General features: G+C 38.3%; 1 protein-coding gene across 4 annotated transcripts in view; it reads right to left on the bottom strand.

Moving 5' to 3' along the window:
• MYO1B (myosin IB) overlaps positions 1-25,619 on the bottom strand; it is a 177,425-nt gene that overhangs the window by 21,844 nt on the left and 129,962 nt on the right. The window contains exons 14-24 of one of the 4 annotated variants that reach the window (XM_038421886.2): positions 19,705-19,809; positions 16,904-16,966; positions 14,804-15,004; positions 12,287-12,513; positions 11,139-11,339; positions 9,859-9,952; positions 9,066-9,215; positions 6,945-7,013; positions 4,209-4,295; positions 3,836-3,922; positions 893-979 (exon numbers count right to left, since the gene is read on the bottom strand). In XM_038421886.2, coding sequence (XP_038277814.1) covers positions 893-979; positions 3,836-3,922; positions 4,209-4,295; positions 6,945-7,013; positions 9,066-9,215; positions 9,859-9,952; positions 11,139-11,339; positions 12,287-12,513; positions 14,804-15,004; positions 16,904-16,966; positions 19,705-19,809 — 1,371 coding nt within the window. The remainder of the gene's footprint in view (positions 1-892; positions 980-3,835; positions 3,923-4,208; positions 4,296-6,944; positions 7,014-9,065; positions 9,216-9,858; positions 9,953-11,138; positions 11,340-12,286; positions 12,514-14,803; positions 15,005-16,903; positions 16,967-19,704; positions 19,810-25,619) is intronic. The other 3 variants (XM_038421888.2, XM_038421887.2, XM_038421890.2) reach the window with 3 other exon arrangements.

Below are 25,619 nucleotides of genomic sequence, written 5' to 3'. Positions count from 1 at the left end.
TTCTGTCCTCAATTACACTTGCGTAATCCCGGTTTGGCCCAGAGAATCTCTATTAGTGGTGATGACGATCAAGCCAAAAAACACTCATCTGGCCTCTCAGATCTAAGTGCTCAAGGATAGCAGCTGAAAACTTTTTTCTTGTAAATGAAGCAAAAGGGGATATGCAAGCACTGTGACACAAACATGGAGGCCCATAAGATGCCATTTTCACAGTGTATTTACAGAATAGAACTACACTTTACAGATTGCAAATGTATTTTCTTTTGCCAACCAATCCCCAACGTAGAGGGATATAGAAAAAAATGGACAGATTGTAATCATTCGACTTTTCTGGCCTCCACTGAAGAGGTGTCACAGCATCAAAACAACTCAAAGGAAAGTGACTGGACACTATGCTTAACTCTAGGTCACACTTTGGCCATCCCACATACATCAGTAGGTCTAAAATGAGCAGCAATGACATCAAATAGTCACACCCTGCTTCCCAGTGTAACAAGAATAGGTCAGGAAAAGAAAATACTTGTTTGTAATCTTTCCAGATGGGATCCTTGCCAATGTAGGTCAAATTTTAAGTCAACAACCATGATAGTGTCCCTTTAATTAAAAACATTTTTGGCATTTTATCTTCAACTTGAAAATTGAAACTTCTGATGAAACAAGGAATATCTTCAGATTAAAGACAGCTGTAAATGTAACAATATTGTTAAAAATGTTTACAAATGTCTCATTTAACAGACGTTTTCAGATTAAGGATTTTTCAATAAAAAAGTCCATGACAAAACTAATATCATGCTCACTAGTGATCCCACACAATTAATAGTTTATTATGTGTTAGTAGATGCCACGCTTTATTGAGTTCATTGTTGACACAAGGGAGTGGTTGAGAAAGTACCTTCAGTCCAAGCCAGTAAGCCCAAATGACTGCAACAGCATGCTTACGCCTAGCCTCGTCCTTCAAGCGTTTCAATTCCCTTCGAGCCTAAAATGTTTAGATAGTGAATAAAAGAGACAGCCCGATGCAGATAGCACAATGACCAGGAAAAAGATCCTCCCAGACAGAACAGCCAATTTATGAATAAGATATAGAAAGATGGAAGAATAGCATATAACCATTAAAACCCAATGTGTCAGTGTGGAAATGGTGTCAAGGCACAAATGTGGTCAATACAAGCCTCTAAACTGCTTCACTAATACAAAAGGTAAGAATTACACAGGCTCCATTATTTGCTATGAACATTTGTGTAATGTCTGCCATGCGTGTCTGCAAATCATCAATGTTGAGTGTCTGATACTTGATTTTAATGGAAAGCTTTCCCTCCAAAGTGATATTTATGAAACTGAAGAATAATTGAAGTCACACTATACACTCAACTCCTCCAATGACAAGTGCCTCAGCATCATATGATTAACTCTAAAAATTAAAATTATGAATTATTTTTGATCCTAATCACAACTTTAAATAAAAGAATCTTTCTCACACAATTTTACACACTATTTAGAATTTTTGTTTCTGGGGTTTAGTTAAGATTCCAGTATATATTTTTCTCCAGTCTGGCAAATGATCTCTTTCTCTTTCTGATTTTCCACACGATGAAGACATTGGTGGTATCATATCACCAAAAAGCACGACTTCATCACATGCAAAACAAGGAGACAGGTACATAAATTTCATCTATAGTCTTTGTTTAGGCAAGCAAAATTCCCAAGTACTATACATAAAGATGTGAGATTCTGTTAAGTTACACTTTTTACATTTCAGAAGGTATAAGTAAATTTATTTGTTCGGTTATTTAAAGACACAAGACCAACAAATAAGTAGCTTCAACTGTCTTGGAAAGGACATACCAGTAATAGTAGTTATAGCTATGTACTTGCAGTATTCATATCTTGCCAAGTATACTGAAGAAACTGAATCCCATATCCACCTTTGCCAGTTGCACTTTTTGGATACTCTTCCAATTTAACAATAAAGGCTATTCTCCATTAATTTAAGCCTTTATAAAGGATAGATTTTAGTTCATTTGGGATGGTACACAAATTCAAGTTCTCAGTGTGTGACATGCTAATGCTAAGGACACTGTATAGTCAATATCTGCTTGAATTTTGAAGAGGAAGGAATTTGAGTTACCTCATTTCTACAGTTTTTGAAAAAAATTAAACAAGTATTAAAATAATCATTGGAGTTCCTGAAGCTTTTGCTTTAATTTCCCTTTTAGGAAAAGAGAGTTTCCTAAGATGACAGGAAGTTGTCAGATACTGAAAATTTCTTATAACCCTGATGAGCCAAATTAGATTGGTTACTATTAAGTTTATGTCTGAGGGCACGGTAGGCACATTTTTATTTAAATACATTTGATTCATGTTTAACCAACCCCCCCCCCAACTAAAATGTACAATAACGATATAAACCAATGTGCAATATATTTTAATTAGGTACTGTAATATAGAATTTGTGTTGCATTTTCATTTGTCATGTCCTTTTTTAATAGAAAAATCCATCTTTACTCTACATCTGTTTGCCAATACTGCTACTGAGCTATTACTTTGCATGAGGGACTTATCACTAAGGCATTAACAATTTAACCAATTGTTTTATATGTTGATACCAAGCACCATAAACAAACATGATTTTTATATTTATATATATAATTTATACTACCCTAGTTAGGACAAGATAGTGAGACTTCATCTTTACAAAAAATAAAGAGAGAAGAAAACTGTCTGATAATGACAGCTTTTTAACAGTTTATTCTGACACCTGAAGATCAAACTAGAAATAAAAAGATCTCTTATGAGCTAAATTCTGTAGATGTTTATATGTTGATTCCCAGGGTCACCTTTCCATTCTAAGAGATTTATTTCTTAGACAAAATAAAATGGCTAAGATCAAGCTCAGCATTGTACTTCTTCAGTACTTTAGCATGCTACTAGAATCAGAGATATTTCTTTCCTCATTTAACTCACAAGGTGTTTTGATAGCATATATAAAGCAGGATCCAAATAATAATTGGGCTATATTAAAATTTTAATTGACTGAACAAAATATTCTAAGTTGATAAAGAGTTTTTGTTAATTGAAGCAATTGTTTCAACGTTATTCCCTAGAGGCCAACATTTCAAATGTTCATATAACCCAAAACTGCAGCCTGTGATTAGCAAGAATCTTTCAGTGGGACTTCGCTTCTGAAAACAAACAGCTGATGCTGGAATTCCTGGGATTTTTCTAGGGCCATAAATTGAGAACTGCATGCCAACATCATTTTCTCCTAAAATTTGGGTCATAATATTGTACTTAATTTGCAATACTGGACTTCCCTTACACAACCAACGAAACAATCAAAACTGATTTCAGATTTTGTACAAATTATAAATAAAACATGTTTACATTTTTAAAATGCACTATTTTGAATTGAAAAGGAGCCTGTTTAATTTAGGTCACAGAATATACAATCCAATTAAAAGGAATCTAGACGTGTATCACTGCAAGCACTTAACAGAAAAAACACATGCTTGGAACATTTACATTGAGTTCAAATGCATTTTCTAACTTGACCTTACTGCAGTCTAATCGTTTTTAATCTACTCTAATGACTTGTTAGTAAATAATCAGTACTATTTGACTGGGCATGCTTAGAATTTTCTAATATACAAGACAAATATTTAGGATGCTGTCAGGTTTATTAAGTGTGGCATAAATAGAAATGGGAGAAATCAAGGATCATGCTTTAGTATCTACTAGGTCTCTTGTATTAGTTATTAATCCTCACTATTTACTACTGATTAAAGTTGGGTGTTGTTGGGTAATGAAGGAATCATGGAACATGTGCATGAAGTACCTTATATCCAAGCCAGTAAGCCCAAACAACAGCAATAGCATGTTTATTTCTAGCCTCCTCCTTCAGTCGTCTCAGTTCCCTTCGCGCCTGTGGTGTATTCGAAAATGGGTTATAGAAAAAGTTTAGGGCAGAAAAGGTTACTGCAGGTCCCAATGGAGAGAGAGAGAAAAAGAAAGAAACCAGCCACTACAAAACCGTAAATATAAAAGCATGTCCCGGCTTTCCAGATTGCAACAGTTAAAATGTGTGCAGCAAAGAGAAATGGAAGTTAAGCAATTTAAGCCACTCAAAACATTTCTCTCTCTCTTTTCTGGAGGACCTTTGCTCCACACACTGGCTTTGAAACACTGAATGTTTTCTGGCATTTTCTTACCTGGGTACCATGCCAATAAGCTGCAATGGTTGTGGCTGCTTCCTTACAGCGCTTCTGATGCTTAAGTTCTCGAAGAAGTTTTCGAGCCTGTGATCAATCAAAAGAAAAAAAAGTAATACGCTTATTTCTAACCCAAACTTAATTTCAAAAGGATTTACACCCTATTGTGCCTTTCTAGTTCAAATCTGAGAGGGAGGAAAACAAAACAAAACAAAAAACCCCAACACACCCTCGAATTTTGCAGATGCACACACAGAACCACATGCAGATCTGAGAGGATGGGTCTTGTGCTTACCCCGCAAAGCCTAGAGCACTGCAGGGGGATGGGATACCGAGGCCACCAGCCTCTCCCAGGCTCCCGACACTGATTGGTCAGCCTGGGAAGGCTGGGTGAACCCCCAAAGGTTCCATGGGTACCATGGCACCGGCCACTGCGCGTGGGGCCATGGAACTGGTTTCAGTGCTGTCGATGCCATCATCACCATAGGTACCGGGGCTTGTCCTGCAGTCAGGGAACATTGCTCCGTGCCGGAGCTGTAAGTGGAGCAGTTGGTACTGGGTGACCAGGAAGGGTGGACGGGTGGCTCCTGTCCGACTGGTGCTTGTTGCTGCGATGCAAAGCCGACCTGTCCGATTGAGTCAGGTGTCTTGTTTGGGGTTTCGGAGCCTGACGGCGTTCAGCGGATCTCTATCGGACACGGGATGTCGAATGGGAGCAGGAGCCACTATAGGCCAGGTGTCGGGAGGAACCTCCTAAGAAGGGAAATCTCTTAGGAGACGGGCGATGACAGCTGGGCAATCAGCAGTCTCTGCTCCCTGATTGGTACTGGGCCCTGGGAGACGGTCAGGGCCAGTCCCGGAGATCTTGCTGGGCGGCACATGCCCCAGAGTGTCTGTGCCAATCCACCAGCGAGGAACACCTGGAATCCCTCGATCAGTGCCCCCAGTGCAGGGACCAAAGAGGGCTCCACTAAGCCTGCCTCTCTAGTCCTGAGGCTTGGCGGCTTCGCACGGGCAACCGATGGCAGGACATCTCTTTCAGTGGGGAACAGTGCCACTGAGGCAGGGACACATGCATAGGTCCCAAATCAGGTTTTCCTCGAGACCGGGGAACCGCTGGAGCCAACGTGGGCAGCGTCAGGATCTCCTGAGCTGCTTGAAGGGCTTCGGGCGTCAACTGCACTTGAAGCTTGCTGCCTCCTGCACCGCTATCTGGAGTCCCAGGATGCGCTGCACCGCTCAACTTGAGCTGGGGTCCAGGAAGGGGGCATTGGGCTGCCCAGCACAGGTCGTGGCTCACCCCCAGCCTTCTCCTTTCCCTTGCGGGAGGTAGATCATCCCTTCACATTCTTCTTCGGCTTCATGACCAGAGCCGTGGATGGAGAGCGGTGCCAGCTCGCAAACAGTGCCGGCAGAGCACTGCACACGATGGTGCTCGGTGCAGAGTCGGACCACTGCTCCGGTGCCAGAGTGAGTGCCGACTCTATCAGGAGCGCTCCTAGACAGATATCGTGCTCCTTCTTCACCCTAGGTTTAAAGGACTTACCCGTACAGCACTTATAATTTATGTGCCCCTCACCTAAGGATCTTAAGCAGCTGGTATGTGGATTGCTGATAGGCATAGGCCGTTTACAGCAATTGCAAGGCTTCAAACCTGGAGACCGGGCCCAATCCCCTGGCTGAGTCCCGTTTGGGACTAACAAAGAGTAGAGAACTACTACTAAGGGTTTAACTAAGAAACTACTAACTATATACAACTATTTTATAGGTTTTCAAAGTTCGCAAGAACAGAACGAAACAACGCTAGCTGAAGAAGCAGAATTCCAGCACCATCAGTGGCAGCAAGAAGGAACTGAGGGTAGCGGGAGCCAGTGGTGCCCCTTATAACGCACCATGCAGGTGCCACTCCAGAGGGCACCAGAGCCAGTCCCCTACGGATACTGCTAAGGGAAAAACTTCCAGCACAGGTGCATGTGGCAAGCACACACACCTCATATGGAATGGACCAGCTATGTAAATATACAGAACCAAAGTTATATCTGGCTCGCCAAACCACTATTAACCTGAGTTTGCACAAATAATAATTTCATGTTCTCAATTCTTTTGGGACAGGCAATAGCATAAATTGGCACCTGTCCCGCAACTGTTGGGACTACTCTTGTAGCACACACAGAGTTTACTTTGTGAGGGATATAACAGTACTAAGATGCCAAGATTTTTTCCCCCATAAGATAAAAAGTGGGCTCACCTCTTTTCTGAAACTAGCTTTTATGTGTAAGATTTTAGATATCCTCCAGTACTTGTCTGAGCACTAAGGAAATCTCATTTTTCTCTCTTTTTACCTTGTAGTCTCTGTCATAGTCACAATTCTTCCTTAAAGAGCAGTGGACAGGATTCTTTGAAGAAAGGCAATGCCACAACAAGTTGAGGGTGAAGATAGGGTGGGGTAATGAGAGACACTCTCTCCAAGGGCCAAGTATACTGTATCAAAAGCAGTCCCACGTCCCCAACAGGCACAGATGACTGAATTCAAGACAATCTGACCCAGGACCTGGCAAACCCATAAACTTTATAAAACTGTGTTCAGTTTTGTCTATGATTTGAAAGTCTCTAAATCGGAGAGTGAATCTGCTACTTACCACTCATCTCTCCTCAACTGAGCCCAACATCCTCAGATTTTATTAGCCTAGGCTAGCAGAACCCAAGGCAGTCGCTGCTCAGTGATGTCAAACTCACCTTCCATCCTCTGATGTAAGACTGTACTACAATGGCCGAACTCTTTATCCTCTGATACTTCTTTTGTTGCTGTATTAAAAATCAATAAATATAGTTCAGCAGAGAAAGTCAGTTTTAAAACTGCTTTACATGAAAACATTCTTTGGTAACATCTAACAAATATATTCATATGCAATTTAATCAAAAAAAGTAATGGAGAAGGGTGGGTTAATTTCTGAACACAGAAATGAGGGTGTGATTTCTCATCTAACTCAAGAGGAAACACACAGAGAGCAGAGTACGTGGACAAGGCCACCTTATACACAAAGGAAGACTAACTTTCTGGCCAACAGAGGAAAGTTATGTGAATTAAATATGAACAGTCACTGTTTTGTTGTCTTTCCCACCAACAAAATAGTTCAGATTGTCACAAATGCTTTGCTCCAGTTAGTCAGCTGAGCTTGCCATTGACAATCATAAGGCTTCTGTTGTTCTTCACACCCACTAACCTCTTATAGTATCAGTACTGATAATAGCGTATAAAAGATAGTTTGTTGAAAGCCGGACTGGAATGCTATCCACCTAAGTCAGTTTGATGTACACCCTCATGACAATTTCTTGAACTGTAGAACATTATCCTCTTAAGGTCAATAAGATCCTTATTTTTCTAATAAGCTGCTGGTTAATCTAATACCCCATCAGCAAAGGCTGAAGATTCTGCAATGCAACCTGAAGGGCCAAATACTCAGCTCAGCACCCAGACTGAAAAAACTGTGCTGGTCAGCTCTGCTGAGGGCCGGGTGTGGATATGGGTGTCAGAAGCCCTCCCTCACACGCCACAAAGCTAAGGAGCCATTCCATGGCCACTACTGTAACTTCAACATCCTCCCCACAACCCTCTGATAGACAACACTTTGTGATGGGAGGGTTCGGTTCTGTGAAACAGCCAATCCCCTCGCCAGACCCTAAGCACAGGGAATTGTCACAGAGCTTTACTCAGGCAGGGGACGCACCCCCTTATGCAGCCTCCCAAACCCTGACCCTCTTTGTGCCTCAAATCACATTAGTTCTGAAGCAAGAGTGCTCTTTATTTTAAAAAAGAGGGGCAGGATTCCCCCCCCCAGGTAATTTTTTGGGCACTTCAAGGAGCCAAATGACTGCCCATTCTAACAAAATAACTGCTGTATGTTTTCAGTAAACCAAAAGAGCTCTACAGTTTAGGAAATATTCTTCCTAATGTTCATACAGGTTTGGTCAGGTCAAATGTTGGTTTTCATTTGTTCTCATTTTCTTATATCAACAGGCCTGCAAATTATGTATTTGACAACTCTATTTTTAAACCATTAAAGCTCTAAGGGATTTCAAGGCCACGTAAAAGATTATCAAAAACCGTACATTATCTGAGATATGCTAATTTAACAATATCGTAAAATTTATTTAAGGGGAGCTCTCTTTCAGTATGAAATGCTATTTCATCAAACCGTCTCTTGGACTTTTATATTTCTTTAAAAAAGGAAATTAAAACCTTCTCTTACTAACTGGAAAAAAGATTGAAAACTATGTATCACTTAAGTTCAGTTCATAATGATGTGGAAGATCCTGTCTACAACAAAATTTGAAACAGTCTTAGAACTATATTACTAAGAACCATTTAAACACAGGTCTTTATGAGTTGTACCTAATAAGATAAATCATTGGGATCCTCCCAAGTATTCTTGTGCCTCAAATTTAAAGACTTCAAATAAGGCAAAAGACAAAAAACACCTTACAATGATAGAATTTCACATACAGTAAACATACACATTACTAAACTTTTGTACACATTGGTTGCCTGTTGGTACATGCTACAAAGTTTTGCCCAATGCTTGAGTCTGTTGAACTATAGAGAGGTCCCACCATTAGTGTTGGGAAATCCTGTCTCCAAAGGGTTGAACTAACCAGGATACCTTCACAATCCTTTTCACACAGATCATGTACTTCATCGTGAGCCTATTTAACTCAGTTTACTTGGTGGATATTTTTGGTGCCAAAATACAGACATAAAATTGAATAGTTGCATCACTTTCACCAAGGCTGATAACAACGAAAAAGAATCATTAAGTACAGATAAGAAACCCCTGTTTAATAAAATTTGCATCTTACTGCATATCTCCTGTACCAGGAAGCAATCACAATCTGGCTCCGTTTCATTAAAAGGAAATGTGTTCGACATTTCCAACCTCTGTAAATCTTCTGAATGAGTGTGGCCAAGTCCTCTAGACGTTGCTTTCTCAGGTCTTCTAATTTGAAGAGCTGAGTTAAAAAAAATAAAGACAGAAAAACAGAAAAGTGTAATTAGGATGACAAAAAGGGATCAATTCCCTGAATCCCATGCTTCGCCTCTTGAGAAATCTTTGGCTGGATCATGATTACTGTACATGGCCACATAAATGCGGTATTGAATACTGTATGCCTTACATCCTGAGGTTATTCAGTGGATGAAGACTACATTAGATATCGGACTGTTGCTGACAATTACCTTAATAGGCTTTTAATTCCCTCTCAACCTCACTTAGATTTATTTTTAATGGCTTTTTATTTTAAAAGGCTTCTTATAAGCCTGCAATTAATCACTTTAATTTCTATACGTTTATCACTTTAGTACCAGAGCATTGTGTTTGGAGAAACCTGCACTAATCATCCTGCAAATTCTTCAGCATTACTGATGGGTAATCTTCATGCAAGCTGCTCTCTGATTAGTGCTTAAAGCAGTCTGAAAAAAGTGGGCACTATCATAATCAGGGAGCAGTAACTTTGGAAAGAGAGAGTTTAAAGTGCACCCCTCAGCAACCTGGCTCAATTTTATTTATTTAGTGCCAGGTCTGCAACATCCCATGCCCTCCCCCGCAAACAGCACAGTCGTTGATTCTATGGTAGAAAAGATTTGTTCACACACCGTTCTTGGGTTGCGGATGAATATCTTTGATCTGCCAAAGGAATATTCTTCCTCAGGGATTTCCAATTCATTGAACAGTACCTCTACACCAGCCCTAAGAGAAGAAAATGAGCTTTTTATGATATATTTAAAACTCTTCAGAACAAAACATACAGACTACTTAGAGTTTACACACAAACACACACAAATTAATAGGCAGCATGTTAAAGGATGTTTTAAATCCTTAGTGTTTGATATGAGAAGAATGGAAATGTAATTCTTTTATTCATATTTTTTTATTAAGCTCTAGACACAAGAATCATATTTTGCAAGGGTACAGAGCAATTTGTGTACAAAGGGAACAATTACCATTAAACAGTGCCAGCAATGGCCTAGTTTTGACAGCAATAATGGTTTTACATTGAAAAGAAAATGATACAGGATCTCACATGAATGTCGAAATATAATACAGGAGTTTAGATAGCACTGACTGAAGAGTTTCAGTCAAATACTACAACTGCACCTGTAAACAGTTTACTCTATGGGGATTAGGGGATCGGTGGCGCTCCACTGCCCTCCGGGGGTGGGGGGGGTGGTCTTTGTGCCTGGTGCTGGGGAGCCATGCTTCTTAGTTTTCTTTTTGGGCACCGTTTTACAAATGCAACACTTGTCCTTCACATGTGATTCCCCCAAGCACTTGATGCAGCTGCTGTGGGGGTCACTTACAGGCACAGGTGTGTTACAGTCCGCGCAGAGCTTAAACCCTGAAGACCAGGGCATGCCCCACCTGGAACAAAGTTCCCAATGAGACTAACTTCTAACTACACTTAACAACTACTTAACACTAACTACTATAAACTATTTACAAGGCCCTAAGGCTTGAAGTCAAAAGGGACAAAACCGCTGGCCCTTGCTATGCAAGGAAAGGCACTCCGACTAACCACCACGGGCAGTAACAAGGAACTGAGAGGGTGTAGGGCCAGTGGCGCCTGATATACCAATGCATGAGCGTGGCATTCAAGGGGGCACCACAGCCAACCCTACAGATACCACTAAGGCAAAAATCTCCAATGACCACGCATGTGGGCACGCACACACCTAGAATGGAATCAACGTGAGCAAGCACTCAAAGAAGAATGAGAGTTTGAAACAAAAATAGTGAGAAAGAATCAAGCCACACTGGGACAATATTTAATCTTATTTTAGAATTCCTGATTTATTTAAAAATTTCAGGATATGTGGAAAGCAATTATTTTATTCACTGAGCTATGAAGGAATAAGAATACCAATGTTTTTCTTACCTAGCAGGTCCTCTCCAATGAGGCCAAGTCTGCTTACAAAGCATCTTGTACCTTTCTAGACAAAGCTCATAAGGCTGTCTGAATGCGTAGCCTGCCCTTCTAACCCGGACATTCTCTAGGAGACCTAGGTACCGGACCTGGTGACACACTAGCGCTTCATTGAAGATATGTGCAGCTTTTTTGTCATTGGGCTTGATGCATCTGGAAATTGAAACAATATTCTGCATTTTGTAGGAATACTTGTTTATAACATAATAGCTCTACATGTACAATACAATAGTTTAAATTTTACAAACCAGGCATGATCAGATATTAGTTCATGTTTAATTTAGGCAAGTGCATCGGATATGAATAGCACCCCATTTTCAAATTTCATTTCCTAAAAACCTACGATGAAACAAAACTTGCCATTCTAAAATATTAACTATATACACGTGAATTGCTGAGGAACCAAATTCAATGCATATACAATTACAACCCAGTGAGATATGCAGATAAGTGTTTTGCTGGGTCATAGCCTAAGTATGTAACTAACTTTAAGCACATAAATAGCCCCACTGAATTCAATAGCACTATTCGAGTTCTTAAAACCTAAGCATGTGCTTATGCACTTTGCTAAATTAGGACCATAATTTTATTCAGTTTCTCTATTTTTTTCCCCCCATTTACACTCTTTTGTTTAATGGCCTGCTTGTGCAAGAGATGTTAGAATGAAATCCTATTTATCCACAAACAATTATGTGGTATGGGCATCACCAATGCAAGCTTCCTCACAATGCCCCTACCAACATGCCTCACCCTTGACTCTACAAGAGTAAGGGAGCAGTTGCATTTCTTGGCCAATTCATCCTATGAACTCTCCAAGAATGCCCAGAGTCCTGTTAATGCCAGCTCTAGTGGAGGATTTGGGGAAGTGCACTAAAACCACCAACTCATTTCATATAGACAATTGAACAAGCAGGACAGAATAACAATATTAAGTCACTGCTCACCTGGACTGAATTTACATCAATGAGCTACAAGAGAGGTTTCATTATCTCTTGAACTACTCTCTGGAGCCATCCATTCTCTGTTTTTTTGCTATCACATTTGGTTAAAGGCAGACATATCCATTATTATTTTTTAAAAGCTATCGAAGAATAACTTACCTAATATAGTTTGGATTTTTTGTCTGCAAGTTCTTCATCAGAGTAGATACAGAAGCCTTGAATTGTGAACCTGCTGTTGGGGGTCTCTTTAGGTTAATCTTGGCAGGGTTACCTTCTGGGAATAATGCTTTAATGAGGGAGTGGTTGGCCTTCCACATGGCCTGGGAGAGGTCACGGTAGAGTAGATCATTATTCTTGTCAACAAATCCTTCTACTTGGTACATAACCTAAACAACATAGAAGAATCTCATTGACCGATATTGTGGGATATAATATAGGTCAAAATTAGAGCTGGTCAGGAAGTCCCTCCTCTCCCCACACCCATATGATATTTTCCAAATTAAAAAAACAATCCCAAAATATTTTTATTGAAATTTTTCTCAACATTTTTTTGAATGTTCATAACACAAATGCACAACTTTGTTGGAGGTTTTTGACTTTTCAATAAAAGCCTAAAATGTTTTGAACAATATGGGCAGTTTCCATAAAGATTTCTGTTTTGTTAAGAAAAAAAAAAAGGTAAATTTTCAGCCAACACTAGTCAAAATATTTAACAGAAAGTAATACTCTTTAGCGATGGCCTGGGAACTTGATAAGCATCCTCACCCAACTAACATGCCAACAAAGTCTCCCACTCCAGCCAGATTAATAATTTCTCGCTTTGGAAAAATGCAGTGACTATTTCCTACTGTTTTAAATCACTATACCAAAAAAACCATTCCAAAATAGCCAACTAACCAACCACATTTATTTAAGTTTACTTAAGTAAAACAGCAATTCAAAATAATATTAAAAATTACACAATAAAATTCCTAAATCTCAGTTGATATGTACTGGCTAGCTGCATACTCCCCAGGGGGCTGACATTTTAAAAATAATTCTTACATGGAAAACAGCCTGATGACATGCATGGACAGGAAGATCTGAGCTGCACTTGCAGAAACAGGAAGCCTCCAAAAGAGCTTTACCCATCTCTCCAGAGGAGAATATTCCAGTTTTTTGGTTTGCCTTCTTTTTTAGTCTTTAATGTCTTGGCATACGATCTCATCGATAATACAGATGCCTTCAGTTTCATGATTTCATTTATTTTTATGTCTATAGTACATTTAATAAAACTAAATATTAATGTTGTCGCCATATTTTACAGTGGATCAAGTGACTGGAAACATTTCATTTTCCTTTATAAAATGCATTTCTGAATGTAATTGATACGGAAAATATTGGCAGGCATTACTACTGAAAAACATACAAAGTAACTTAAATAATTATATTTTGAGGTAAAAAAGTCACCAACTTTTGTTAGTGATCAAAACCATCTTCAACCAGGCATGGAAAAACAATACCAAAATAGCACGTACCGACTGAATGTTCTGCCCAGTTAGTAAATGTCAGAACAAATGAGGACTCATTGGCTGCTAATGCAGACAGATCTGCCCTAATCCCATGCTGAGTGTCAAGAGTTATCTCCAATCAGTTTATTTTAGTTTTGACAATCAAATTAAAAAACAAATAAAAATGCCTTAAATAGTATTCTAGGGCAGATTACAATCCAATAGAAAATATAACCATCAAACACAAAATATAAATGTCATTAGGCTATCTACTATGCCAGTTTGGGGAAACCCTGCTCCCAGCAACTTTACTGCTACGGGCTAAGAGACATAACTGTGATGTCAAGTTTGTGATGCACAAACTGGTGAGAAGTTAAAATAATGTTAAAAAGGATAAATACATTGTTCTAACCAATGATGGGTAATTTTTTTTTAAACTTGTCTAAACCTTCACTCATGCCCTGAAATGAACAATTTTTCAGGTTCAGATCAGTGGCCTAGTCTGTCACTGACTGTCTTATTTTAGCTAAAGTAATGATCATGATTTCTTATTTTTAAAAAGAAAGTTATATGCAAAGAAAATATCAAGAATTTCAAACTGTGAGGCCTGTATTTATTCATGCTGTTTATCTTAGTAAAAAGCAAAATACATTTCCAAGCCTTACGTAGCGTTTTATCTTCCATCTGTCTAAACAAACAAGACCTGAAAATAAACTCAGCTACCCTCAAATTTATAAGAGCTCCACTTCCTCAGAATATTAGCCATTTCAGTGATAGCAAACCTATTTTCAAGACAATATGTCACCTTCAAATGTGTATTAATCTTTGCATCTCCAAACAGGACGTTTTTGGTTTCACAACCTCTACACTTTCAGTCAACATGAGTTTTGCCATTGACCTCAATAAGTGCAGGATGAATCCTCAAAAATTAAATACACTGTCAAATAATTAACTTGTCACTGATTTATTAACAGGAAGATTAAAAAAATATAGAAGTAATTTTACTTTATATTCTGTATTTGACTGAGACAACTCCAAGCTTCCACATCATTCCTTCATTGTATCCTCATTTATTATTTAAAAGAACATAGCATTGTTTCGCTTCCCAAACCTGGAGCACACGCAGTTTGGCCTTACATGCAAAAAACACAGATTAAGCCATGGAGATGTTATTTCAGTACAGTACCTTGCCAGCATAATGCTGAATTCTAAAGCAACTGTGAGGCAGCGATGTATCATTCAGGAAACGTGAACACTTGCTCATCCTGCTCTCAAAGTGCTGATGAGTGGCACAGATTTGGTTCAGTTTCTCTAAAAAGGTGTCATCAGTAACAGTGCCTGGCCTCAGGCATTCTTCATCTAGCATAGCCAGAATTCCAGTTTGATTCTGTAGTTAAAAAAAAATTTCCTTTTTCCTTAATGCATTATCATCATCTTTTTATGGAGATAAATAAAACTGTGCTAACTTGTACAAACAGTAACTAAAATTGAACTTTACTTAATCAAAATATACATAGAAATGCAGAAGTCAGAAGTAAAGATCAGCCATATTAGTACATTTTCTGCTGTTGTTCAGACCCATTCATAAGTCAGAACTTCGCAATTAGCTTTCCAAATTTCCAACCTTCACATTACAGCTGAGTTTTAATTAAGAGCAAAAAAGCCATTCCATTCTGAACCCCTCTTTTTAGCCATTTGTAACTTTCTCAAAATTCTTCATTTTGGATATCAGCTTAAACATGAATTTTATTTTGAAACCGTGAAGAAAACTTGTTCAACCATTTTCAAGACATCTGAGCATATAGGAAAAAACAGGTTTCCTCTCAAAGAAAAAAATTAGTTTTTGCATATGGATTTTTTTTTCAAAATGACATTTTCACAAGTTCAAATTTACGATTGAATTCTTCATTGCAAACTAATTCAGCTCTTACATCTAAATTCACCCCCAGTGTGAGCAGTAAAACTCCATTGACTCTGGTAGAGCAGGACCTGTAAAAGCCAACTGTGAACACTCCTCAGTGTGAAAGTGTTTTTTAATTAATTGATAATACTAAAAAGAAAAGGATTACTTATGGCACCTTAGAGACAATAAATTTGTTAGTCTCTAAGGTGCCACAAGTACTCCTTTTCTTTTTGCAAATACAGACTAACACATCGGCTACTCTGAAACCGGATAATACTAACAAACTCCTATATAGTGCTCAAAGCACTTCATAAAGAAAGGTATCTCCCAATTTTACAGATGGAATATAGAGTTCCAAGTCACATAACAGGTCAGCAACAGACCTAGGGATAGAACCCCAGCCAGTCCCCCTACTCCCAGTAAAATGACTTATTTCACTTGACTAGAATACACAATCTCCACATTCACACTTACGAACTTTTGAAGATGATGCAATAACCATTCGCAATATCTTAATCAACATTTAAAGTGTGCGACCTAGAAAATGGACCCTTCTTCACAGCAACTCAAAATCTGTGCAGTTCCCATTTTCCTCACCCCTTCTCCCCAGCACACATGTGATTTCTGTATTTCTGAATGCGCATTCTTCAGATTTGAGTCTTCTGACTTGCACTTTTAACTTTCAATCTAAACTTCATTCTCCTATTTCATTTATATAAGAGGCTAATCTATAGCCTTCCACACAAAAGGAGGTAAGGTAATCAATTTATGGGCAAAGCTAGCATGCATTTTGTATTATTGGTTAAACAATGTTTCAATTTGCATTGTTGTTAAGGAACTAGCATGATGTGAAACATAATGTGTGTTAAATCAACAGGAACTACTGTGATTAAGTACAAGTACAAGCTGTATCAAAAGCATACAATGACTCAATAACTGAGTTGCCTGGTTACCATTCAAAAGAAAAAGTTATTTGCAGCATGACTGGCAGTTGCTCATGATGTCTTCTAATAAAAACAGCACTACATCAAAACATTGATTACGTGAAATAAACTGATAATGTATTCTTGTTATCTCACTAATAAGTACCGCACATCTATAAGACAAAATGCAATGACATATAAACTCTATCTTTGTCCATTCCACACTTCTGAAATACGTTAGATCTTTAGTATAATAAAATAAGTGAACTGTGATTTAATACAAAGTCAGAGGGTCACTTGTTTCTGAAATCAATATGCTAAAAAGCTCTCATTACAAACTAATTTTAATTCAACACAGTTACGATATTTCTCTTTTAGGCATCTTAATTTTCAAATATTAATTCAAATTTTAGAAGAATTCACAAAGGCAAAATCTTTGAAAGTAGCAATTGCAACTTACATTTTCTATTAGGTCACATATTATGGCATTGTTGAAATATTCAATGTGAGTCCATTCAATATCCTATAAAAACAAAAAGCATATAATATATGAACAGAGAAATAACTGCGGGAGTTCTCTCTGTTGGCATGTTTTTATTGCATTCCTATTTATTAAAATACCCTTTTAAAAGTCAGCCTTATATATGTAGATTTTGGGACTCTAACATTTTATTTAAAAAATGCAATCTACCACTAACATTATTTGGCCAAAACGAATGCCCTTGAATGGTTTCCAGACTTGCTTTCCATTCCCTTCTTCAATCTGTGTCAATTTCCCATGCACTCCATTGGAAACAAGCCAAAATTTTATACAGCAAGGCCTTGGGTCAGTAATTCTTTGTGTAGACTTGCAATGTTTATAAGGAAATAAGTCATAATTTCAGTACAAGAATCTAAGACCAAGATTTTTCTGTTCTTAATTTTCATTCAGGACAAAAAAAAAAAGGCTAAATTTAGATGAGATCATCTGAAAAACCCACTGAGTCTGGCTGTTATTCAGATATTTGAAAAAAATTAACATATTAAAATCAACAATAGAACTTCCAAGTATGGAATAAGAAAAGGAGGACTTGTGGCACGTTAGAGACTAACAAATTTATTTGAACATAAGCTTCACACAGCTGCTACTCTGAAACCTGTCAAGTATGGAATAATAGTCCTACACCAGATGATAATGAATGACGAAAAAAACAAGAGAGTTTCAGACTCGGAGGGATATAGCCAAATGTATAAAGTAAAAATACAAGCATTTCAATTCCATACCTAATTTGTATTCTAGAGTAACATTTAATATTTTAGTTTCTTCAGAGAGGTTGAAATTTAATTCATGAAGTAAATTACAATAATTATCTTTCAAAGCGCTTGACCAATCAATGCAAAAAAGGTTTGCCAAAGCTCCACATTGCCTTTGTGATTATAAGGCAGGAAGAAAGTCTACCCAATTTTCAAAAACATTTACACAACACAATAGTGCCATTCAATCTCAATACAGGCAGCACACAAGTTTCTACAGTTTTGAAAGATATTTCCTATGACCTATACATATAGTAGTGGGGAATATTGCTAGAATCAATTAAAACTTTGTAACTTTAGGCACAACCACTGTACACCACCAAAGCATAGTAATTTAGGCTCCAAAACTCATCTTCACAGTTTATTCTTAAAATAGCATGTATGGCTCATTGTAAGAACTCACTGCATAAAACTAAGGGCATGTCTACAGAACAAACAAAGACCCACAGCAGCAAGTCTCATAGCCAGGTCAACTGACTCAGAATCACAAGGCTTGTACTGCAGGGCTAAAAATAGCAGCTTAGATGTTTGGGCTCGAGTTGGAGCCCAGGCTCTGCAACCTTGCAAGGGGGAAGGGTCTCAGAGCCCAGGCTCCAACCCAACCCTGATCGTCTAGACTATTTTTAGCCTCGCAGCGCAAGACCAAGTCAGTTGGCAGGCTCCTAGACTCTCAGTCGTGGGATGGTTTTGTTGTTTAGATATGGGGTTCTCAACATTTTTCTTTCCGAGACCCCCACCCCCCAACATGCTATAAAAAATTCCACCGTCCACCTGTGCCACACAACCGTTTCTCTGTGTAACCGGCAGATAAAAAGGCAGGACCAGCACTGCGGGCAGCAAGCAGAGCAATTGCCTGTGGCCCCACAAAGCTAAGTTGCTTGGGCTTCAGCTTCAACCCCAGGCGATGTGACTCGGGCTTCAGCTTTCTGCCCTGAGATCCAGCAAATCTAATGCCGGCCCTGTTCTCTGCTTTATTTTAACAGACCCCCTGAAACCTGCCTGCGGCCCTCCAGGAGTCCCCAGGCCCCTGGTAGAGAACCACTGGTTTAGACATACCCTCAGAGAAATCTATATGCAATTAATTCCACCACACTTCATCCCATTTCATCTACCTTACTGACCTTAGAACTATCACTCATCTGCCACTAATAATGCATCTATTTGAAAGTTCAGTTTATTTTACAGCTGACAAGATTATACTGTGAAATAAAAGCATATTTTCTTTTGTATTTTAGCTCTATGAGGGAGCTAAAGGGTTTCCTGGGAAAATTGCATAGACTGGTTCAAGAGGCCAGTCAAAAGACTGAAAACTGTATCAAGTGACCTGCCTGATACGGGGGATGTAGGAGTCCTGTGTCAGACAGAGAGAGATACACACACACACACACACTCTCTCTCTCTCTCTCACTCTTTTACAGAGCTATCATGATACTGTGACAAGAGGGACAGGCCCTGTGAGAGGACATGAAGGTCTCTGAACCTGCACCAGGGTCTCCACGTGGAAGATGGACGACACTTTGTAAGCCAGACCTGCATATAAGCTGTTTATTGCTTTTTAAAGTATATTTTCTGTGTAACACTTTTGCTCTGAATAAATAATACTTGGCTTTATGAAGGGTGGTTGGTCACTGTATAATCCTGTCATTTCTCAGAGGACAGGGCCACAGGTGCTGAACTGCCATTAGATCTACTAAGGTGATCGCAGTGAACCATCGCCTAAATCCCCGGGCGAGAAGGGAATGTGTCATGGGACTCTGCCCTGAGAAAGGGAACGGAGGTTTGAGACCTATAGCAGGGATCAGAGGTGCAGTTACCTTGGGAACTATGACAGCAGATGGCAAAAAACAGTGCTGCTCTCCATGGCAGGCTCAGATTCAGAAAGAGAACTCTGGGTGCTGTGCCCAACAAAGGTGTATATTGGCAAGTGGGTACGAAGTGATCATACAAACAAATGATTTTGAACATTACCTCTCGTATGTATTCCTCCTGCTCTTCTTTTAGGGTGAGTTCAATGAAGATCTGCTGCAGCTTCTCATTACAATAGTTAATAATGAACTGCTCAAAGCTGTTGTCCTGTAAAACAAATCAACACATTTCTGTTCATTTGTTGCATGTATCATGCTCTGGAATTCAGTTGGAGTAAGTTACGGCAAAGGCCTTGAGTCTACAAGCAGCTTTACTGGCTACTCTTTCTGGTTTTAAAGTGACATTTCCATGTATACATTGTTAAAAATGGATTATAAGTTCAAAATTTAGGATCAAAACTTCTCATGTGATTTTCCCCACTATGAGGGACTGCAAGTTTGACTTATGGTGTTTCCACATCATTTCCTCAGGGTGGGGTGATAATATGGGGCTATTATAATATGATGTGGCAATTTCCCATGATGCCAAGCAGAGACCATGTAGAGAAGACTTCCCCCTGAACAACCCACTCCTAGCATGTGGTACATTGGGAGCACCTAAAGGGAAGTTTCTGCAGGCTCTGAAACATAAAACCATGAAACCCCTATATGCTGCACCGCAAAATATAGATGTCAGTCTACTCTCTAACATGGTGGGGGTTTTTTAAAACTGATATGCCTTTAAATTCACTGATTAACCAGTATTGCTTGAGAGAGCAGATATAAAAGTAAAACTAGTGTATCATCAGTATTGTTATAAGGTCCATAGTAAATGAAATATTACATTTCCCTATGGATTCTGATTAGCAATGCGTGTGGCCACTCAAAGGCCACATATCAAACTACAGAATGTCATATTTTGGATATCACCACAGTACATTTCCAAAATAATACATTTCAGACTCTGCGAAGCTATCATTAGGACAAGTTCCTAAATACTATGGATGAAATTGCAGCTCCATTGAAGTCATTGGTATAACTGCCATTGAATTCCAAGGGACCAGGATTTCACTCTAAAAAGTTTTAGCTAATATCTTTATTTCGATCATCTTAAATCAAGGCAACCAATGTCCAGTTACACATTTTCTGATACATGCTTAAAATGTGTTTATTAACAAAAAGACACATTCTAGGCTCTATTTTCTCCTTAGTAAGTGTTCATAACTCATTAACACCTTGAATATGCATATCTATTAGAGCGATTTTACTTACAATTATGTAAAAGTAGTTTTAGTTATTACTACTGTTCTTTCCTTCTTAATTAAAGGCATTCCAACATGTTATTTTTTTTTACTAGCTAATATGGCTGTGTCTTTGGTTATTTTGGAGGACTGATGACATTTGCGTAACAAACTAAACCATGAGGTTACATCTGTCAACAAATCTGCTGCACAAAACCTATGAAGCTGAAGTTATACTGACAAATTTCTTGATAATAAAAAAACTGCAATTTTTTAAACATCAGTTTAATCAACTAGCTGCTAAAATACTAAAACCATGATTAAGAACACACTCAAGCAGATTAGGAAAAGCTGAAGTAGAATAGGTACCCATATCAACTTGGGTTTAAGCTAAAGCAAAATCAAAGCTGATATCTCAGGCTATGTCTACATAGCAACTAGACACTTGTAGCTGGCCAATGCCAGCCAACTCCAGCTTGCCGGGCTCAGGCTGTGGGGCTGTTTTATTGCTGTGTAGACTTCCCAGTTTGGGCTAACTCTGGGACCCTCACACCCACCTCACAGGGTCCTACAGCCTGGACTCCAGCCTGAGCCCAGAAATTTACACAACAATGAAACAGCCGTATAGACTGAGCCCTGCGAGTCCAAGTCGCCTGGCACAGGCCAGGCGTGGGTGTCTAGTTGCTGTGTAGTAGACATACCCAAATTTTTTCTGCAGCCCCTTTAGATCCTGACGTCCTTCAAAGCTTAATTACAGATCAGGGTTTGGAAATTATTCATAGCTCTAGAAGAGAAGGTTAAAAATGTAGCATGCATAAAAAGTGCACTGCAAACAAGTCATACTTACTGCATTCTGTTTCAAAAAGACAAATTACATAAATTGCAATCAGTCCTTATTCAATTTCTGTAGCACTACAGTATACAAAGCTACACTGAATGAGTGCTGACAGATATAAATACAGTAGTACAGTGGCATCTTTTCATTTACATTTCCATAGCTTGATATAGATTCATGTTTGTACATCACACTGAAGATGTAAAATGCAGTATGAATGTTAAATGTTACCTGTGTAGAGATGCATACATAGTTATTTTAGTTACTTGGCAACGTGACCTAAAACAGGAGTTCTCCCATGCTAAACTTCTCTCTAGTCAGTGAGCAGCATTTGACTTGGACAGTCACATATATGATCCTATGACCATTAATCGATAAATTTTGTTACAGGGTAAGGAGCTACAACACATTTAAGGAAGAATGGGTAAAAGTCTGACATATGTAGATAAACTAAATATATCAAGAGTGATGTCTGAGGAGAATAGAGTCAAACTGACATATCTCCTTGGCCAAAACAGTGATGAGATACAGACCATATCCCAAAGTCAGGTAACCCTATGCATCACCAAAAGAATGTTCTTCCTTAGGGATTATTTTTGTCCTTTTACAAGGACAAGGACAGGACTTTTAGCTCACAAACTGTATTCCGTAATCCTCAATATAAGCATCTTCATATGGAAAAGTGATTAGTACAAAATTCTACTGACTAAAAGTGTGCGTTACATATATAAAATGTTTATTATTATTCACACATTGAAACATTTTTCAGATTTACTTTTTTAAAAATCCATCGTATTGATTGTCTGTTAAAGAAAAGCAAACCCAAAAATCTACATATTTCTTTTCTTTGCAAATCACCAAAAATAGAAAATTAAATTTTATTTAAAACCATCAAGATACTCGATTTTGCAACTCTAGCAATCAACTTAAACAGGACATCTTTATTATTATTGTCATTTGCATGTATGACCGAGTCAATGGCCAAAATTTAATTACAATAAAGGATACAAGAGAAAGTGTACTTGAACTTCCACAAGCCCTAGTGACTATTAATACAAGATAACTGCAACTACAGACATACATCAAGGTTTTTTTTTTTTAAGTTAAACTAAGTTATACTTTGAGGCAAGACATTTCTTTTCACAGTTGTCTGAAATTCTACCCAAACAAACCAACTACAGGCATCAGAGTAGCAGCCGTGTTAGTCTGTATTCGCAAAAAGAAAAGGAGTACTTGTGGCACCTTAGAGACTAACAAATTTATTAGAGCATAAGCTTTCGTGAGCTACAGCTCAAAACAGCTACTATTAAGCTATCACATTAGCTTATCATGTATCAGTCTATATGTAATTCAGTAATACAACAAAAGTCCTTGAATAACATATATTTTCTCAATTTAGATACACTTAGAATCCTAGTGGCCAACTCACAACAACTCCAATCATGTTGCCATGAAATAAACATGATACTGTATATTTATAATGCTTCTCACTGAGGCTTAGGTTAGTTGGTTGTTTTTTTTTTTTTAATTGTTGTTTTTTTCCTAACTACTGATTACCTTCGAGCTAAAGGCTGTAGCCCACCAAACTCCACTAGGGAAAGCAGGCTTAAAATGTACTTCCGAGGATCATACAATATTTTTTGCTTTTTCTGAACATTTAGATCTAGAGAAGTAAGTTCTTTAAAAATAATTAGAGATCATAAATGGGGGGGAAGGAACAATGTCTTTAGATTCAAAGTTTCTCCATAAAAGCTGTTGAATTGCAAATATTGTAGGAAAAAATCTCAATGATCAGAAGCCTTGCACTTTCCAAGATTTACTGGTGATGCTTCTTTTCCAGGATGAGGACTGTTCTCTTAATGCTGGAAACGTCTATTTAATCATTGCATTTTACAGCAATACTATACTGGCTACGCCTGGGAAGCCACTGCAGACCAAGTAACATGACCTTCACCGGGGCAAAGAACCTTCTCAGTCCCTCAAGTCAAATGAAAGCTGCTAGCAAATGAAACGTCACCTGGGATAGATACAAACATACATCCAAATGCAGGTGGTCAACAACCAACAGCTCATTCTCTCAATCTTTAATCATTTGTGACAGTGAATGGCAACCTGAAAATGTAGTCAGACTAGTCCTGTGATATTGTACTGATTCAACATGACCAAATCCATGCCTGGTTTCACACACTCACTCTTAATCTCTTGATCACACACATTTTGCTTTGTTATTAAGTGTCAAGCTATGGGGTGTCAAAGTCTGTCATATGGTGACATCTTTATACAGTAAATTCTTGGAATATAAAAGAGTTATGGGGCTAACGTCTGCTCTCTTACGCAGAAACATGCTGCCTGTGGGTAAATTAGGCCATTATTTTGCTTACACCCCATGTCAGCGTGCTACCTCTTCATAGTCCATTTCCTTTGCTTTAGGATATTAAACTGCTAACAATAGTGAGTACAACGCGCATCTAAATCCTGAATCCAAGTCCTTCAGGGTCATGAATAAGGGTTTCAGTCTAAAGAAAAGTTGTTTATGTTTAATAGTTTGATTTATTTTATGTTAAGTTCTAGCCGTACAACACAAAATTATCAAAAAAAATATAGATGGATATTCCTGACCTAAAAGGATATTGGCTTGAGTAGATACCACAGACAAGACACAAAAGAATGAGATTTTTACCAAAAAGAGTTAATTGAAAGAAAGTTTATAGAATGGCCTCAGGCAGAAATGCCTTGGAACGGCTAAATTGAAAATTGTTGTCAGATTAGTAAAAACAGGAAAGGCACTGATAGGTTTAGACAGGATTTGCAGGAGTATTTCAGGTATACCACGGCAACTTACCATGAAAATGTAGATGTAAAAATAATTGCACATATGATTTCTACCAGCACTATGAAGATGGGGTTAAGCTAGAAGCAATGGCGAAACAAGCTTTGTACTCCTGTTGAAGACAATACAGACTACTTTCTTAATTAAAGGAGTTGCTACAGATTCTAAAGAGAGGGGATATTCTTCTATCAAATTATTTTATACTCTCATATTTTCCCTCATCATAGGCAACATGTGTATCTATTTTTGAGGTACACTACAAGAAAAATTTTTCAAAGGAACCAAGGACAGTTAGCTGCCTAACTGCCATTGAAAGTCAATGAGAGTTGGATGCCTAACCCACATTTGTGCCTTAGAAGATCTTATCGACACACACACTCCCCACACTGTTAAATTTCAAAAAGGTTTTGTTTGTTTGAATACATAAAACATAATATTACACAAACAAGACTACTTTATAGGAAAGTTGAACTTAAAAAAAAAACGGTCAGAATTGTGCCAGCTTGTATCCAAAGCAACAGAACTGGCTCCTTTAAAATTAACATATTTGTTAATTTTTTTTATTTTTATTTTTTTTAAGTTGCAGGTAACTGACTTCTGGTCTCTTACACTCTCAAAAATGTGTAATTCCTTTTATCTGTACCATAGCTCTTCTGCCCCAACTTAAACATCAAAAAGCGTACCCCCTCCCCATAGTAGGTGGAGGATCCAAGGCAGCTCTGGCAACCAGCGTAGGCTACTGCCAAAAATTGCAGAGGAAAAAGAGCTAGGAAGGGAAACCATAAAGAAAACCCTAGATGCCTGGTTCACTGAAAGGAATGATGTGATGAACCAAGCAGTAGGCCTGAAGATTTAACCTATATCCAGATGTGAGGTCCTGCTGGAAGGATGGAGATTTTAACAGATGTGCAAGTGAGACTTGATTTGCAAAGGAGGAACTACATAATATAGATGCTAGGAAGGTGGGAATGTTGCCATAAGAATGCAAATAAGAGGGAAAGGGATGAAAGAGATATCATTTCTTCCTGCCACTGAAAATGGTTGTTTACATGCAATTAAGGTCAGAACAATCTAACTTTTTCACCCCTGAGAAGTTTCCACAGGTATTTGTTGTTCAGTATTTATTCCCTGAA

This window comes from Dermochelys coriacea, chromosome 11 (genome assembly GCF_009764565.3).
Source record: "Dermochelys coriacea isolate rDerCor1 chromosome 11, rDerCor1.pri.v4, whole genome shotgun sequence".
In the NCBI taxonomy this organism is placed as follows: domain Eukaryota; kingdom Metazoa; phylum Chordata; order Testudines; family Dermochelyidae; genus Dermochelys; species Dermochelys coriacea.
The sequence above is the reverse complement of the archived record's forward strand: the minus strand, read 5'-3'. Positions and strand labels throughout refer to the sequence as shown.